This window comes from Polypterus senegalus, chromosome 6, assembly GCF_016835505.1.
Source record: "Polypterus senegalus isolate Bchr_013 chromosome 6, ASM1683550v1, whole genome shotgun sequence".
NCBI lineage: Eukaryota > Metazoa > Chordata > Cladistia > Polypteriformes > Polypteridae > Polypterus > Polypterus senegalus.
In genome coordinates this window covers 125,770,569-125,784,382 of record NC_053159.1, presented here as the reverse complement: position 1 = coordinate 125,784,382, position 13,814 = coordinate 125,770,569, and the positions used below count along the sequence as shown (strand labels likewise).

At 41.1% G+C, this 13,814-nt stretch overlaps 1 protein-coding gene across 1 annotated transcript in view; it reads right to left on the bottom strand.

Moving 5' to 3' along the window:
• Nucleotides 1–1,864: 1,864 nt before the first annotated feature.
• slc46a1 (solute carrier family 46 member 1) overlaps nucleotides 1,865–13,814 on the bottom strand; it is a 26,851-nt gene continuing 14,901 nt past the window's right edge. Inside the window, exons 2-6 of the mRNA XM_039757075.1 lie at nucleotides 12,866–13,257; nucleotides 9,985–10,445; nucleotides 8,917–9,000; nucleotides 8,303–8,459; nucleotides 1,865–2,788 (exon numbers count right to left, since the gene is read on the bottom strand). Coding sequence (XP_039613009.1) covers nucleotides 2,728–2,788; nucleotides 8,303–8,459; nucleotides 8,917–9,000; nucleotides 9,985–10,445; nucleotides 12,866–13,257 — 1,155 coding nt within the window. The 3' untranslated portion in view covers nucleotides 1,865–2,727. The remainder of the gene's footprint in view (nucleotides 2,789–8,302; nucleotides 8,460–8,916; nucleotides 9,001–9,984; nucleotides 10,446–12,865; nucleotides 13,258–13,814) is intronic.

The window sequence follows — 13,814 nt, the reverse complement described above, 5'->3', positions numbered from 1 at the left end:
ACCTGCGTAGAGGCTAGCTTTGTGATTGTTGCTTTCACACTTAAGGCTAAACTGAACACAGTAATTCAAAGTCTGTGTGGTATTTAACCCAGTATTTGCTTTTGTCATTTTGATTTTTACTACACTTTTGCCTTTTTATTGTTTTAAAATTCAGATTCTTAGAATTCCCTCAACCCGGTGTTGCTCCAGGTCTGTCCATCAGGCCAAGGTGCTGCTGGTCTTCTACTTGGACCCTCTGCATATTGACGGTTTCATGCGTAGTATGTTAGACTTCCATGGCAGAGTGTTCTTCCAACTCCTGAACAAGCAGAGGGTGTCACTGCTTCACCATCAGATTACTTGGCAAGCGAGCTGTCCTCAGTAGGCCTTTGTTGCGTCCTGCCACAGTTGTGTGTGACTTGTCATTACATCACAAGGCAAGACGTGGACAATATGCACTTTTTTATAATGAAGGGTGCGTTTGGAGGTAGAAGGGATCAATGCAGCCAGCAGGGGGCTCTGTTGTGACGACTGTGCTTGTGTGACTTCACTAAATATTCAGCTTATTTTCGAAAAAAGTTGACAAGTAAAATGCAATTACAAACTGCACACAATGGAAAATATAGATTAGTTTAAACACATTAAAATAAGCCATTTTAATGTCAAAGGATCCTACGGTACACGTCCTTTAATGTCAACATTTACAATATGGCCAGTTGGGTTCAGGGGAAGGGCAAACCAAACCTCCAGTCAGCAGCATTCCTGGAGGAAATGAGAATCGAAAGTGGTGGTCCGATAGGACACAAAGCCCTAGTCCTGGAGAGCCTGGCCAAATGCCTGAGCATCCTTCAATATAAGTTTGTGGTGAGCCTTTTATCTTTCGATTCTAAGGCCCCCAGTAGCTATAGATTTGGAGGATCATGGTGCGCATTTTTTTGCTGAAGCTGTACATGACACTTCCTTTTCAGAATGTAGAACTGTAATAACTTTCTGCTGATGACTGAAAAAACAACCAACAGCAATGGCTCATAATGAAACTTGTGTCGAAACAAGAAAAGGAGTTAATGCTGTGGTTTAGCAAGTGCTGCCTCGTGCCCTCTGAGTTTATTTCTTTTAGCCAACTGCAGCCACAGTCTCACAGAGCAAAGCACTTTAGTGGTCCAGGGCCTGAGAAACAAACTTTATGTGCTGTGATAAAGAGCAGGCATGTTGTCAGATGGTGCTGCACTGAACATTTACCTTTTGCTTTTAGTTTGCTTTCTTGTGTACTGAGCAAATTGAAGCCTTGAGAGCTGTCTTTTTTTTTTTTTTGGTTTGCATATCTTCAGAAGTATACAAGTGCTTATCCAAACAGTCTTTAAACACTTTACCAGAGTGCACAATGAATAGAAGTTTCAGGTTCAAAAGTCGGCCCGATTATGAAATCGCATTGTAATGTTATTCCTAGTAGTACTGCTGTATTCCTGGAGCAGTAACTTCTTTTGTATTCTGTGCAATAATCTGTATGAGCTTGAATTTTTTTTAATTAAACCTAAATCTGCCTCATTGATTAAAGATCATACTGATGCTATGTGGTTTCTCTTTTATAATGTTTCTTGTTATCGGCGTAAGCACATTTAATGGTCACTGTGAAGTAAATGAAATGGGTAAGGACGGCAACTCCAGAGAGTTGGACTCATAAATCAGCCCTGGTTTGTGCCAATGCTGGCTGCTGGCACCTTTGGGCGGCAGTTCCTTGTGGTCAGTCAATACTACTTGCAGAAATTGGTCCTTTTTTTGTTTTTGTTTCTTGGATTCTTCTGGATTGTGTGGTGGAAGAAAAGAATCCTGGAGTGACCTTCATTAGGTCTCAGGAAGGCAAACGGTAAGTATATAAAACATGTAGTCAACTTTAATGTCACATTTATTTAGTAAAAAGTAAATTAAAATTGAAGTATGTGCCATTCATGTTTTCACAGCTTTAACACTTGTCCCATAGTTGAACTTCATATTCTGACTTAGGATATTTCAGTTTTCCTCTTAGATGTCTTAAACAGCAGACAGAAACCTGTTTGTTCGCTCAGACTTTGCTAAACAATTAAAAGAAAAGGGAGTTTGGACTCCATGTTCATTTGGTATAAAACTCTTATTGCTATTAAAAGCTAATAGTTGCCAGATGGGCTGTGCACAAGTCACTCGGCTAGACCATCTCGCTTTGGGAACGCCTGCAGCAATATAATTTTAAAATAAAAAAATCTAATTGTGGCATAGTAGGAGCACGTTCTTGGACTGGCCTGCTAGTCATCGACTGTTGTGAAGCCCCTCAAACACCTGATGGTAAATCAGAGAGTGAGACCATTGAGGGACACTATGGGGGTCCGTATAGGGCTTTTTACAAGAAAAAATGCCAGGACACTCCAAAAACCTGACAATCTCAAATGAGACATTGGGTTATTCTCTTCTAATTCTGCACCATTGGGCTTAATTATTTGCAAATTGCTGTTAGGTTGTGCAAAAGAAAACAGAAAGCTCATATTTGATTTTCTTAATTCCACTGCCTCCGCCCACCTGAATGTAATGAATCTGACCAAGTGTCCCACCTCAGCTGCACTCCCATCTCTTTAACCAAATGACGGGCTGCATGGTAGAGTTTTCAGAATAAAGGATCCTGCTGCCGGTGCTGCCATAGAGAGAGGCAAGTTTTCATCAAAAAATGTCAAGGTACATCTCCATTAAGTCGGAGGGCTTCTGGCTCGCAGGGTGGATCCTTCAGGAAGTGTCCTCAAAGTGACGACTGTACTCCTGGCCTGTCTGCCAACGCCTCACACAACTGTGAAAACAAAGCATAGAAAGAAAAACCCACCAGGATTTGTATTCTCTGTTAGCTTAAAGTGTTCTGCACGTTAACAGGCTTGCTAGGTTTGTCACTGCTACACTGTCCTGTGTGTGTGTGTGTGTTGTGAAATCAACACACTGAACAGACATTTGTTTTAGGCCAGCTGGGGCTACAAGAAGCATCCAAGGAAGAAAAAAAGATTCACTCACACATTACTGTATTTTGTTTTTGGGAAACTTGCCTGAAATAGCAAACACAACTAACCCCACAGGACCTTCTCATCCTAACCCTGGTGCTAAAATACAGATTCAGTTAAATGATTCCCATTCCAAATGTGCCCTTTGCCAAGCGGTCAATGTCTTATTTCAGTGTACTCTGGTCACTGCCGTCGCCTCTCAAAATGCTGGCCAGCTTTCTTTTTAAGAGTCCCTTCCTTCTGATGATTCACCGGTCACACATCTTAACTGAGCCACCCATGGCTTGAGCATGTTATCTAGAATAGAGACGTAACTCACTCAATACATTTATTTATCTATCGTAATATTTTCAAACCTACCTAATCCTGTTCAGGGCTGTGTGGGGGCTGAAAGAAGGAAACAACCACAACAGGCTGCCAGTCCTTCAGAGGAGATGGCCACACACAGACCCACAATCCCACGGGGCCAGTTTAGAATCGCCATTTAGCTTAACATGCATGTCCGTTTTTGGTATTGAGAGGAAAACCAACACGGACATGAAGAGAACATGCAAAGTGCATGACAATGGCATTATAATCCACAATGTCCAGCAACGAACAACGAAATACGAACTTCTGCTTTTTTTTTTTTTTATTTTGCTACTCGCCTGCCAGTCTGTAATGATAGACAATGAATGTACAATTTAATTTCAGATGATTCAATTGCAGTTAATGACATGGTAGTCCAGCTCCCAGCACCATGAGGTTATTTATATATACCAGGACTTTGCTCTGAATGGAAACAAAACTCATTTCATGCTTAATTCAACATCAGTCCATGGAAGCTTTGCTAATCAACATTTATTCTAAGTCGCAGTTACAGTACTTGTTGGGATATCTCAACCAGTTCAATTAAAGCACTTGTTTGTAGACAGAAGCGGTACAGCGGAGCTGCTGCCTCACATCTTCAGAGTCACACCCTGGCTTGGTTACTGTCTCCATGAAGTGTGCGCATTTCGACAAGACCTCCCTTGTCTGAAAGTCAAATAGCAGGAGGGTCCCAACTGCGACACTGGAGGGCTGCGGTGGCTGCAGGTGTTTATTCTACCCATCTTCTTAATTAGTGAGCAGTTTTTGCTGCTAATTAACTTAATTTGTCTTAATTTTAATTGACTGGTGTTTGAAGACTCAGCTCTCTTAAATTGTTTTTTTTTTTCTTCCTTAATTAGCAGCCAAATAATAAGAAGATACAAAACGAGTCAACACACGACCAGCTAACCTGCGTCCATCACACGATATCTTAAGTAAAGCAGCCAAACAAACATGAGCCAACAGATGACAGGTAAGTCAGGGCCTCACACTCCTGCTAGTGTTCGTGTTATTTAAAGTCGTTCAATAATTCCATGGCTTGTAGCCATAGCAGATATTTCAAAACTGTTGATGTTCCTTCTTTACAAAGAGCACCATTGAAATGTTTTGTGGAGCTGAGCAGATTAACATTACTGAGACCTTTACCTTTCTTTATTGTCAATATTGTATGGTGGACACTGGTTAGCCAGCCATGTGTTGGCTCACTTTATTATTTGGCTGTTAATTAAGGAAACAAAAAAAAAACAACTTAGGGGGCCGTGTCTTCAATAACAAGTGAATTAAAGTTAAGGGAGAGAATTTAATTGGCAGTAACTGATCTCAAAAATAATAAAATGAATACAACGAAAACCTGCAGCCACTGTAGCCCACCAAGATTGGGAGACCCCCCCATTATATGGGATTGTTTTTTGAAATGAGCAGTGGACCAGCACCCCAGCCATGTCTGGTTCTGCTGCGATTGTTTCTAACCCAACTCAATGGAATAAGTGGGTTTGAGAAATTAAGGAAATGTTTGTTTGCTTGGTTAAGTATTAATTTCTTTGGATTATTTTTATTTTTCCGAACCATTTGGTTTAACTCATGTAAATGTGTGCAGCTTTATGGCAAATGCATGTTCAGGTTGTGAATAGACCCTCGCAGCGCACATCTGTCCATGGTGTTTTCATAACATTTAAACGGGGATTGAAGCCCACCTGACCCTCAGAATTGTACCTTTTAGGCTTGCTGTTGAACTACAGTATTCTATAAAACGCAGTTTATTGAATCCTCTCAAGCCGGCTGTGTGTAGTGCTGTAATGCAGCTTTCAAATGTGATTTACAGTTGAACTCTTGACACTTGCGTACACAAACACTATGACCATACATCAACATTGGCTTTATTACCAAATTAATACTAGACATTAAGCCCGTTACAATAACAGGTGCTAGAACAGTAGTGCATAAACATTAGTATGAACAGTCTATATTAAATGGCAAGGGACCTTGTATGTTGCTGTAATATGCGTCACTGTATTGTGTGCCTTTAATTTTCTCTCTCAGTAATGCCGGTTTGTATTTCCATAAAATGCCTGTGATTTTGTCTGACGGTAATACAGTGGAACCTCGGTTCACGACCATAATTCGTTCCAAACTCTGGTTGTAACCCGATTTGGTCGTGAATAGAAGTAATTTCCCCCATAGGATTGTATGTAAATACAATTAATCCGATCCAGACCGTATGAACTGTATGTAAACATATTTAAGTTTTTAAGCACAAATATAGTTAATTATACAAAGTACCACTGAATGCACCGCGTAATAGTAAACTTAATGTAAAAACACTGAATAACACTAAGAAAACCTTGAACAACAGAGAAAACTAACACTGCAAGAGTTTGCACAATAGCCTTACGACCTGCTCGCTAAAAACTTTTTTTTTTTTTTTTTACATGAGTTTTAGGCACAGGGAAAAAATGAACATTTGAAAAATCCATAAGTTAATAAACAACCAAGAAAAGTAACATTGCAACAATGCACGTGTGCACCTGCGCCTGTGTGTGTGTGCGTGTCTGTCTCTCGTGTGCGCCTGTGTGTGTGTGTCTGTCTGTCGTCCGCGCGCCTGCGTGTGTGTGTGTGTGCGTGTCTGTCTGTCTTGCGCACGCACAGGAAGAGACTGAACACGTGCCGTGAGGCCCAGCGCATGCGCACTTCACCAGAAGAGACACACACGGACACCTGGACGCACACAGGGGTTTTATTAAAGAGGATTGTGTCAATAAATGATTTTTGAAAGTCAATTTTCTTTCCCTAAAATAATTTGTTCTTTCAAACCACTGATTTACTTGTCTAGCTCCATAACTCTGGGTTTTCAGGTTTTTATGGTGGTATGCATTCTGAAAATTGAATGTGAAAATAACCTATAAAAGTGTTCATTTGGCTTTAGACGGTCCTGCTGCTGTCTACTGGGTTCTTGTTCAGTTTTGGGGTTTTTTAATTTTAAAAAAACATCTCTGACAAAATAAAAACTTAAAATTGCACCCAGGCGTAAAGGTACAATTTGCATGAAACCTGGCACGGGCATTTAGCATGGCCAGGTACACACAATTAAGTTTTGATGACATGTCTGTGTGTGTTGGTCACCACATAGTCACACGTGAAGGTTGTCTTAAAATGAGGATGGTCAGAGTCTCCAGTGTTGATGATAAAGCACGTTAGGAGCCCCTCTGTCAGCCGTCTGCTGTATGAAGCAAATCACTGATCCGTGAAACTGGTTGGTTGCCCTGGCATATCAAGGCACAGGATGGCCATTACAAAGAGACAGTGGGACAAAACGGAGGGCAGTGGTTACAGGAGGGCTGCCAAATGGGAGAATCGGAGGAAAACAGTAAGTGGGTGATGTCCAGGCCATCCCAGCACTAGCTTCAGCACTTTCCAACATCTACAGAGATATTCCATCTTTAGCAGATATTCATGTAATGCTTTGGCCCATAAGTTGATAACCCACAGAAGTCGGAGGCCATCCCTTAAACGTCCAACATTGGTCACTCTAGGGATAAAACCGATTTTAAGCTGGTATTGGTTTAGAACAGGGGTGTCCAACTCTGGTCCTGGTGGGCTGCAGTGGCTGCAGGTTTTCATTCTAACCCTTTTCCTAATCCGTGACCAGTTTTCATTGCTAATGAACTCATAACTCCTTTTCCCTTCATTCTAATAGCCCTGTTTTTTAAGGATTCAGTCCTCTGAATTTATTTGTTTCTTCATTAAATGGCAGCCAAACAGAAATGAGATGTGAAATGAGCCAACAGATGACCAGCTAAACTGCAGCCAATTTCACTCCAACCAGTTCCTTAATAAGAAGCTAATTCTTGCTGTTAATTCAAGCCATTACTGAATATTGTTGCTGCTCTCATTCTGCCACAGTGGACTGTTGATTTTCTGTTTTTTCTAACACCACCGTCCAGATGTTTTGGTGACCTGAGCAGACCAACATGGCCGAGACCTCCACCCTTCTTTATTTCATGTTAGCTGGTCATGTGGTCACTTGCTTTTTGTCTCATTATTGTTTGGCTGTTAATTAAGAAAAAACAAACAACTAAGGGGTCTGAATCACGTCAATTGAAACTAATGCAAAACAAGTTAATCAGCAGCAAAAACGTCTCACTAATTAAGAAGATGGTTAGAATGAAAACCTACAGCCACTGCGGCCCACCAGGACTGGAGCTGAACACCCCTGGTTTAGAAGAATATGAACTTGTGTGGACTGGTGGTGTATCATCATCATCTCTGTCAACAACCACTAGTTTCAAACATGGAGGTTAAACAGACAAGTGACACCATTCAGAGAACCGTTTAAAACTGACCACTGCAAGTGATATCTGCACCAATCCCAGACCAGCCATTTTCAGACATGGGTAGAGCACTGTGGGAAAAACAAACATTCTTCTCCCTGGAGCAGCAGTTGCAGAGTGTTTGGTTGAATACGACCCTAACCCTGTTAGCTGGCTCCTGCATGACTCCATGCCTGGATCACAAATGCTCATTAAGGCCTTTTCACCTAATGGCACAGCCCTATAAATAATAAATTGCTCTTGCTTTTTAACTATTTCTACTCACATGTTACATGTTGTGTATTGAAGTATTCATGCAAATTTGACCTCATCTTCTGGAAGCAACTCTTCTTTTTTTTTTTTTTTTTGGTAAGGATGTAGTTTGTGAAAGACGTGTTCACTGATTCAAGCAGAGATTCTAACAATTTATTCTACATGCCAGAAATGTCCTTTACACTTGTGTATGTGTTTATATACCCCCTAACTTTTTTTCGTCGTATGGACTAACTCTGTTCTCCACGGTTGGCCTTTAAACATCGTGGCCGTGTATTACAAAGACAGTGTGGGTTTGGAGAATAAATAAATGAATGAGCAACCGAAAAAGGGATTCAAGAATTGGCTGTAATAGCTGAGACAGCCTAGAGGAATTAGACTCACCCAAGGATGACAGCCGGGATAAGGAGAAGTGCAGCACCAAACAGAAAGGGGAAACCTTTCAATATGTGAAGTGTTGCAGGGTAAAGAGAGTTGAAGACCCCAGTAGACACCAGAGAACAAACACTTTCCACACAAGCAATAGATGCAAACAGAGCTCCTGTGGGCAGAGAGGTGGAGAGAAAATGCATAAAAAAAAAAGAGTTAAACTAAATAAAATCAGCAAATGATCAGGCAACAGACGGCGTCTCCTACTCACAGAGAAGTGCTGCAGAATGTGAAGTGGGCTATGCCAGAGGACAGGCACTTTGTTTCAAAGACATAAGTATGGCAAGTGTAGCTTGAACTACATTTACAGTCATTTTGGCTAAATTACTGAGACTGTATTATGATGAAGATCATTTTAGTGACACTTTCATATATTTGTGAGGCACTAATATGTACCACAGGTGGTATAAATTACTAGTTTATGGTCGTCTGTTGATAAAGTCATGTGCATGAACACTCGTACACCCGGACAATTCTTGCAAATCTCGGATTGCTGTAGGCAAGTCAGAAAACTGAGCTAACGTCTGGCAAGAGCAAAGGGAGAACACCACACTGGCATAACTGCTTACCCTGCTCTGACACGGTGACGAGTGTCGACAGCTTTGATCGGAGCACTGGGGTTGTTGCCATTGAGAGAAACCTCACTGCATATCCTGAAGAATGAAAACAGGAAGAAGAAATTTAGAGAACAACCTAAACATGCAGTTTACAGACATTAAGCACTGGTGTCGCCAACAGGTTTGCATCCCATCATTATGTTGAACAGTTACTGCCGCCAGGAATGTGGTGAGCTCTATCAGCCACACCATACCTGAAAGAAATAAATAAAAAGGTCTGATCTCGGGCAGAGACAAAGAAGTGAATCTCAAATCACCGGCAGAAAATTAGTGCAACAGGAGGAAAAAGCACACTACACTCTCCAACTGTATTTGGAGATGCCTTATTATGCTGCAGTATGGCAGAGCAGTCCAGATGTGTGTCAGTCTCATCTTGGCACCACAGATGAACAGCTGGGCATTAAAGGAATGTCACTGCTTGCAGTTAAATAAAGCTGCTTCAGTCTAGCTAGGTGTCTTTATTGCAATATGAATGCTGTCAATTGTGGCAATAGGAAAACCGGACATTGCTGCAAATTGCCTTTTTATGTTGGACCCGTACACCCACACCATACAGAAGCTGAATGCAGCTCCTTGTCAGTTGGTTTATGGTTTCCAGCACTGTGAGCTTGATAGAACTGAAGCTTAGCTGAGATATTCCTGACCTGTCAGACAGTTCCCTCTAGTAGACGCCTGTTGCCAGTAAGTGCAACTACAGTTGTTAAAACCTTCATATTAACCAATTTCAAGGACCAATGTCAGGCCCAATTCCGCACATAGTGTCATGAGAATGGCCATTGGGAGCCTAAATTAGCTTAAAAGCCAGTCAACATCATGGGCAAAAGAAACTCTACTGGTCCCTAAAAACCTCTTCCCTTTGTGTTGACTATTTGCATAGTGTACAAGTAGCGCCAACCAAGCCACGTTCTCGCAATCCATTAGGCATGAACAGGCGAATGTACAGTAGATAGATACCTGTGGATAGAATTTTATTATCAGTCACACTTGAGTAAATAATGTTACAATGTTTTTCAGTTTTACCTGTAAACATCAATGCAGTGGAGTTTGCCAGTGCGATGACCACTAGGCCGCTGATGTTTGAACACAAGCCAACAATAGCCACCCAGGAGTCTTCCAAGCATACCTGCATCACCCTCAAGCCTAGAAGGCTGCTTAGGTAAGTCAGATGTTCTGCGGCTGAGCCGTAACCAATCAGTGTCGAGTCCCAGCACAGTGGAGCGCTAAGCTCATACAGCACATACAGATCCTTGGCTCCAAAGTGGACAGTGACAACTATGAAGAAGGCTGCTGTGTAAAACCCTAATTTTGCTCTGCGGCCCCATTCTCCTCGAGTGCTGTAAAGATTGTACACAGCCTTGTAGTGCTTTAGGGTGAAGAGTTTGGCTTCCTTGTCCGGTGTTAGAGACTCTGGAATAACGAGATAAGCATAAAGGGCTGTTGCAAGGTTGATGGCCAAGACAAGCCAGAAGGGATTGATGTAGCTATAAAGATAAAAACGATATACTTACTGAACAAAGTGTCATATTGACATTAATAATTAAAGAATAATTATGTTTAGCTTTTTCATATCAGGATTTCTATATTTAACAAATATATTGCCATGCACAGAAAGTGACTACAAGTTAGAACACACAGATTTTTGCATTTGCTAGTTTTGTTATTTCCAGCACAGAATGACCAAATGCTATGTAAACATCCGCAATGTGCATACATTTTAGTGACCGGAAAAGAGGGGTTAACATCTCGACAATGCGAGGCACCAGTTTTAACAATACCACTTTCCACACATGGGCTTAATACACCATTGCAGACAGCAGACATATTAAAAAGAAAAATGATGATTTGCACCTCCTAAGTGGCAGCTAGTGGGGTCTATGGGCCAAGGAAGTTCCTGTCTCTGTACAGCATTAAGCTGCCAATTCATTTCTTCTTTCTATCTTACTGTACGAGCCTGAGCAAGCAACCTAACCTGCCTGTGCTTCATTTGCAAAAGATGCATGTACTACCCTCTAAACGTAACAACAACAACAACATTTATTTATATAGCACATTTTCATACAAAAAAATGTAGCTCAAAGTGCTTTACATAATGAAGAATAGAAAAATAAGAGACACAGTAAGAAAAGAAAATAAGTCAACATTAATTAACATAGAATAAGAGTAAGGTCCAATGGCCAGGGGGGACAGAAAAAACAAAAAAAAAAACTCCAGACGGCCGGAGAAAAAAAATTAAAATCTGCAGGGATTCCAGGCCATGAGACCGCCCAGTCCCCTCTGGGCGATCTACCTAACATAAATGAAACAGGCCTCTTTGTATTTATAGTTTTCACGGAATATATTTGTAAGTCACCTTGGATAAATTATATAGTGCACTAATCATTGTCCTCCTGAAACAAACACAGAAAACAACAAACCTGTAATGTGACGGCATTGTAAGATTCTCAGTGAGAAATCTGGAAGACAGAAATTCTCACAAACTATGCTGTTATTTCTTCTTCATAATTTAAACATATTGGGCTATTGTTATTTGTCCTAATCTGAAAGAAACTAAGCAAAACTTGCATGTATTTTATGTAATCCGAGTGTGCAAACATCACTTAAAGTTATTTTGGCTCTGAACGGATGGCCAGTCCATCAATACATTAACAAACAGTTAAATTCAATTCAGGATCAGTGACTTGCTATCGCTTTAGATTTTTTGTTAATTTATTAAAATTAATGTCAGTCATTTTATACAACTGTACAGCTTTAGGTATTATATAACTATATGATGTGAAAAGTACAAAGGTAACCATATGACTATAAACATACCACACCTGTGAACGCCTCCATGTCTCCGCACTCATCACATCAAGGGACATCTTGACTGTGCCCATTATCTCCAGGGCTTGCATAAAAACTTATGATTGAGTGATCGGCTGCATGACTTCATGTCCCATCATGCATTTCTCATCAACTTACACACACTTTGCCAGTTTTCTATTATATTAATACACAATTTATTTTAAATGACACCCAACTGCCCTAGAAACTCATTATAAACACATTCATACACAACAGAATAATACATGGGGCTTTCAGATAGAACCAGGAATTTATGAGTTACACGTTTATTGAATACAAGAAACGACTTCCACAATTTTTTTCTATGTAGCCTCCTGCCACTGCAATACACTTGTTCCGGCGTTCAGGGTGCCTTTTAATCTCATAAGAGTAGAAGTCTTTCGACTGCATGTTGACCCATTCTTGCACAGCGTCAATAACCTCACCTCCACATTTGACTGGAATTTCTCCCCTCCTAAAAGTTCCTTAAGTGGACCAAAGAGATGATTGCGGCTCTCAGAATGACTTGCACCTCTAGACTGAGAGAGACACTCATTCCAAAACTAATTTTTAAATTTTAAATAAATTGGAGATGGAATGACTCATTCATTTGTCAAAAATTGAATGACAATCCGTTGAGCAACACTACTGTGTCATCCTGCTCCAACAAGTTGGAAAGAGCAGCTAGCACTACTAACAACTTCAGTCATGCATGCGTTTGTCCAAGGAGTCACGTCTACCTTGCACTTTTTATAAGAGCAGAGCATAAAAATTCCTGTTTATAACTGAATGCCCCTCGAAATAAAAGAAAAAAAAAATCTGTCTTTGAATATAGCATTAGTACTATAGCAGAAGGAAAAAAGAAGTATTAATTTAGTCAAAGTGATCTTTTAGATAGATAGATAGATAGATACTTTATAGGTGAAAGTAAACCAAACAATCCCAGATAACACAGCAATTACTTATTATAATTATTAAAGGAAATATATCGGACCTTAATTTCAAAAGTCAGCATAGTTTACAAGTCTCTCAGGAGTGATTTTGATGCTCTGGTTTGGTACTGAAGAATCAAACCTACCCCTGTGCTTGAAGCCACTGCCCTCCCACAATGCTTGCCAGCATTCCTGCCAAACCCAGGCAGGCCTCCAAGATGGCCACTCGGAAAGTACGAGCTTGTCTGTCACTGGTGTCCGCTATGTATGCGAAGCAGCCTGCAAGAATAGCATTGAAGTCTCCGGAAAGACCACTCAGCAACCGGCCAAGGAGAAACCAGGCCACGTGTAGCCGCAGGTACATCACAAGCAGATAGAGGCCTGCCTGCATTGCCAGCCCCAGGCAAGGAAAGATGAGCACTGGTCGTCGTCCCACCTGGTCACTCCATGGCCCTAGGAGTGTAACGGAAAAGAGACCCACCGTAAAACCAGCCAGATTGATGTACAAGTTCCAGTGTGCTGTTTGTGTCTCCACTTGCTACATGGAAAACAAAAAAAGAAAGAGGAGAAAGGGAGGACATTAGCAAGGTAATGCTGAAGAGAAAGGCTGATGTTGAAATGACAACCAAACATGCTGAACATTCTTACTTACCGTATTTGAAACTTGAAGGGACTCGCGCTCTCTCCCCCCCCCATCACTTTGTCAGCCTCGCTCGCCAAACCCACAAAGCCCCCCAAAAGCGCTACGTGCCGTTGTGAAAAGTGGGGCTGAATGCACCCTGAGGAGATGTAATCGCTCCTCCAAAACCCTTCTTAAACGGTGATACATCGGGGAAACCAAATTTTTTATTTCCTCTTCGCTCGATCAGCTGCAGACTTGCTTGCTGCTGCGTGATCTGCATTTCGTGCTTCACTTCAAACGTTTAAAAGCTTGTACAGTAGCTGTCCTTTTGTCTCACTGCCTTGTCTATCTTCTCCCACAGACATCCTCAAACAATATTCGATCTCTTTTCACCGTTTTGTTGTTTCACCGACTAATATTTTCCATTTGTTTGCGATCTTTACACTCTTTTTTTTTTTTTAATTTTCAAATTT